Raw genomic sequence first — 2278 nt, forward strand, 5'->3', positions numbered from 1 at the left:
CTAATTTTGGTGTCATCTGCAAACTTACTAGCTATAAGTTTTATGCTCACATCCAAATCATTTATGTAAATGACAAAAAGTAGTGGACCCAGCACCGATCCTTGTGGCACTCCACTGGTCACAGGCCTCCAGTCTGAAAAACAACCCTCCACCACCACCCTCTGTCTTCTACCTTTGAGCCAGTTCTGTATCCAAATGGCTAGTTCTCCCTGTATTCCGTGACTTTTCCGAAGTTATTTAATCAATGCTGATCCAGAAACAGTCAGTACAGCAAACGCATTCCCAGAGTTGGAAATCTAGTTCATGTACAAACCAAGTTTATATAGCAGTTAGCATCTATGCAGTAATTGGCAACATGTAGGCAGTGGTATCACCAGTTATCCTAAAGAAGGAGCCCCTTATCGTTATGTTTCATTTGCGTCAAAGGCCTAATTTGTCTTTAAATATAAGGGGAATTTATATGCTTTTGTCAAGGCCCAGTATTGCATTGTAAAGCAAGATGACATTTATCCAGTTTGTCTCTGTATTCTAGGTAAGTCCATCAGGTACATCTTCTAGTGAGCCTACATAATCAACTGTAGACCCAGAAAATCTACCTCTTCCTAATTTGAAATAGTATATTTGAAAGTATATTTCTCACATTCTTCCAACGCCTGAATCATGTGTTTTATAATCTCTTTCTCCACCTGAATCCTGACTGTATCGAAATACAGACTCATTGCAGGGCCATCAGGCATGAACTCATTCTCCCCGGCCTTCACGTTGTGGGGGATCCCCTCCCACTTCCCCCAACCCTCCAACTCCCCAACATCCCAATCCTCTGAGAAATTACCAAACACAAGACAGTAATAAGCTCACCACCATCTTCTCAAACAGTCCTGTAGTGCTTCTTTTCAGTGGTAATACGATATCATTCATTGGCCATTTCAGAGGACAGTTAAGAGTCAACCACATTGTTGTGAATCTGGAGACACATGTAGGCAGATTTCTTTCTCTAAAGGACATTATTGAACCATGTGGGTTTTTCTGAGAATCCAACCTTTCATAATCATTATTAATGATACCAGCTTTTTATTCCAGATTTATTTATTAATTGTATTTAAATCTCACCAGCAACCAGAGTGGAATCTCATGTGCATTAGTTCAAGCCTCTGGGTTACTAGTTTGTTATCATTACCCCTGTGCCATAATCCCCCAGAATGCAATTCATGAAGTAACAAACACTGAATGGATACTGTTGCATATCCAAAGGTTAATATTGTTTATACCCAGCCTATGGAAGTCAGGCATGAAACCTTGTGTTATTAAATATTAATTTTCAGATAATCTACTTTTCCCCTGGTGTCCCTTCCATTTGTAGGATCATTGTCTGGAGGATTCAGCTTTGACGTGTCTGATGGAGTGAATAATGCAGCTGCACAGCTATTTACAGTCAATGCAAGACATTTGAACATCCGAATTGAAACAAAGGAACCTCTCATTATTTATCCAGGTATAGACATGGATTACAACAATTGGTGTCGGTTACATCGGGCACTGAGTGCATTCAGAGAGCCCTCACTGTTGCTGAGCTTATGTGAACCAGTTCAGAATCAAGGTAGGAAGGAAAATGAGATTTTCCTGTTGTGTGTGACTAGCTGGCACCAGAAACATTCAACCCAGGCCAGCTTTAAGAAACCATCCTTAAATCTCTTTCACATACCTCTATCCTAGGATTATGTGGGAAGCAAGAGAGGAAATTGCAGAGCCGTTGGCAATGATCTTTTCGTCTTCACTGTCAATGGGGGTGGTACCAGGAGACTGGAGACTGGCGAATGTTGTGCCCCTGTTCAAAAAAGGGAATAGGGATAACCCCGGGAATTACAGGCCAGTTAGTCTTACTTCGGTGGTAGGCAAAGTAATGGTAAGGGTACTGAGGGATAGGATTTGAGTATCTGGAAAGACACTGCTTGATTAGGGACAGCCAGCACGGATTTGTGAAGGGTAGGTCTTGCCTTACAAGTCTTATTGAATTCTTCGAGGAGGTGACCAAGCATGTGGATGAGGGTAGAGCAGTGGATGTAGTGTACATGGATTTCAGTAAGGCATTTGATAAGGTTCCCCATGGTAGGCCTATGTGGAAATTCAGGAGGCATGGGATAGAGGGAAACTTGGCCAATTGGATAGAAAACTGGCTAACCGGTCGAAGTCAGAGAGTGGTGGCAGATGGTAAATATTCAGCCTGGAGCCCAGTTACAAGTGGAGTTCCGCAGGGATCAGTTCTAGGTCCTCTGCTGTT

The 2278-nt window shown here is 42.2% G+C and overlaps 1 protein-coding gene across 2 annotated transcripts in view; it reads left to right on the forward strand.

Annotated features, from left to right (window-relative positions):
• LOC122542523 (chondroitin sulfate proteoglycan 4-like) overlaps positions 1-2278 on the forward strand; it is a 46403-nt gene that overhangs the window by 28342 nt on the left and 15783 nt on the right. For both annotated transcript variants that reach the window (XM_043680356.1, XM_043680358.1), the window contains exon 7: positions 1361-1492. In XM_043680356.1, the coding sequence (XP_043536291.1) occupies positions 1361-1492 (132 nt within the window). The remainder of the gene's footprint in view (positions 1-1360; positions 1493-2278) is intronic.

The sequence above is a fragment of the Chiloscyllium plagiosum genome, chromosome 40, assembly GCF_004010195.1.
Source record: "Chiloscyllium plagiosum isolate BGI_BamShark_2017 chromosome 40, ASM401019v2, whole genome shotgun sequence".
Taxonomy (NCBI): Eukaryota; Metazoa; Chordata; class Chondrichthyes; order Orectolobiformes; family Hemiscylliidae; genus Chiloscyllium; species Chiloscyllium plagiosum.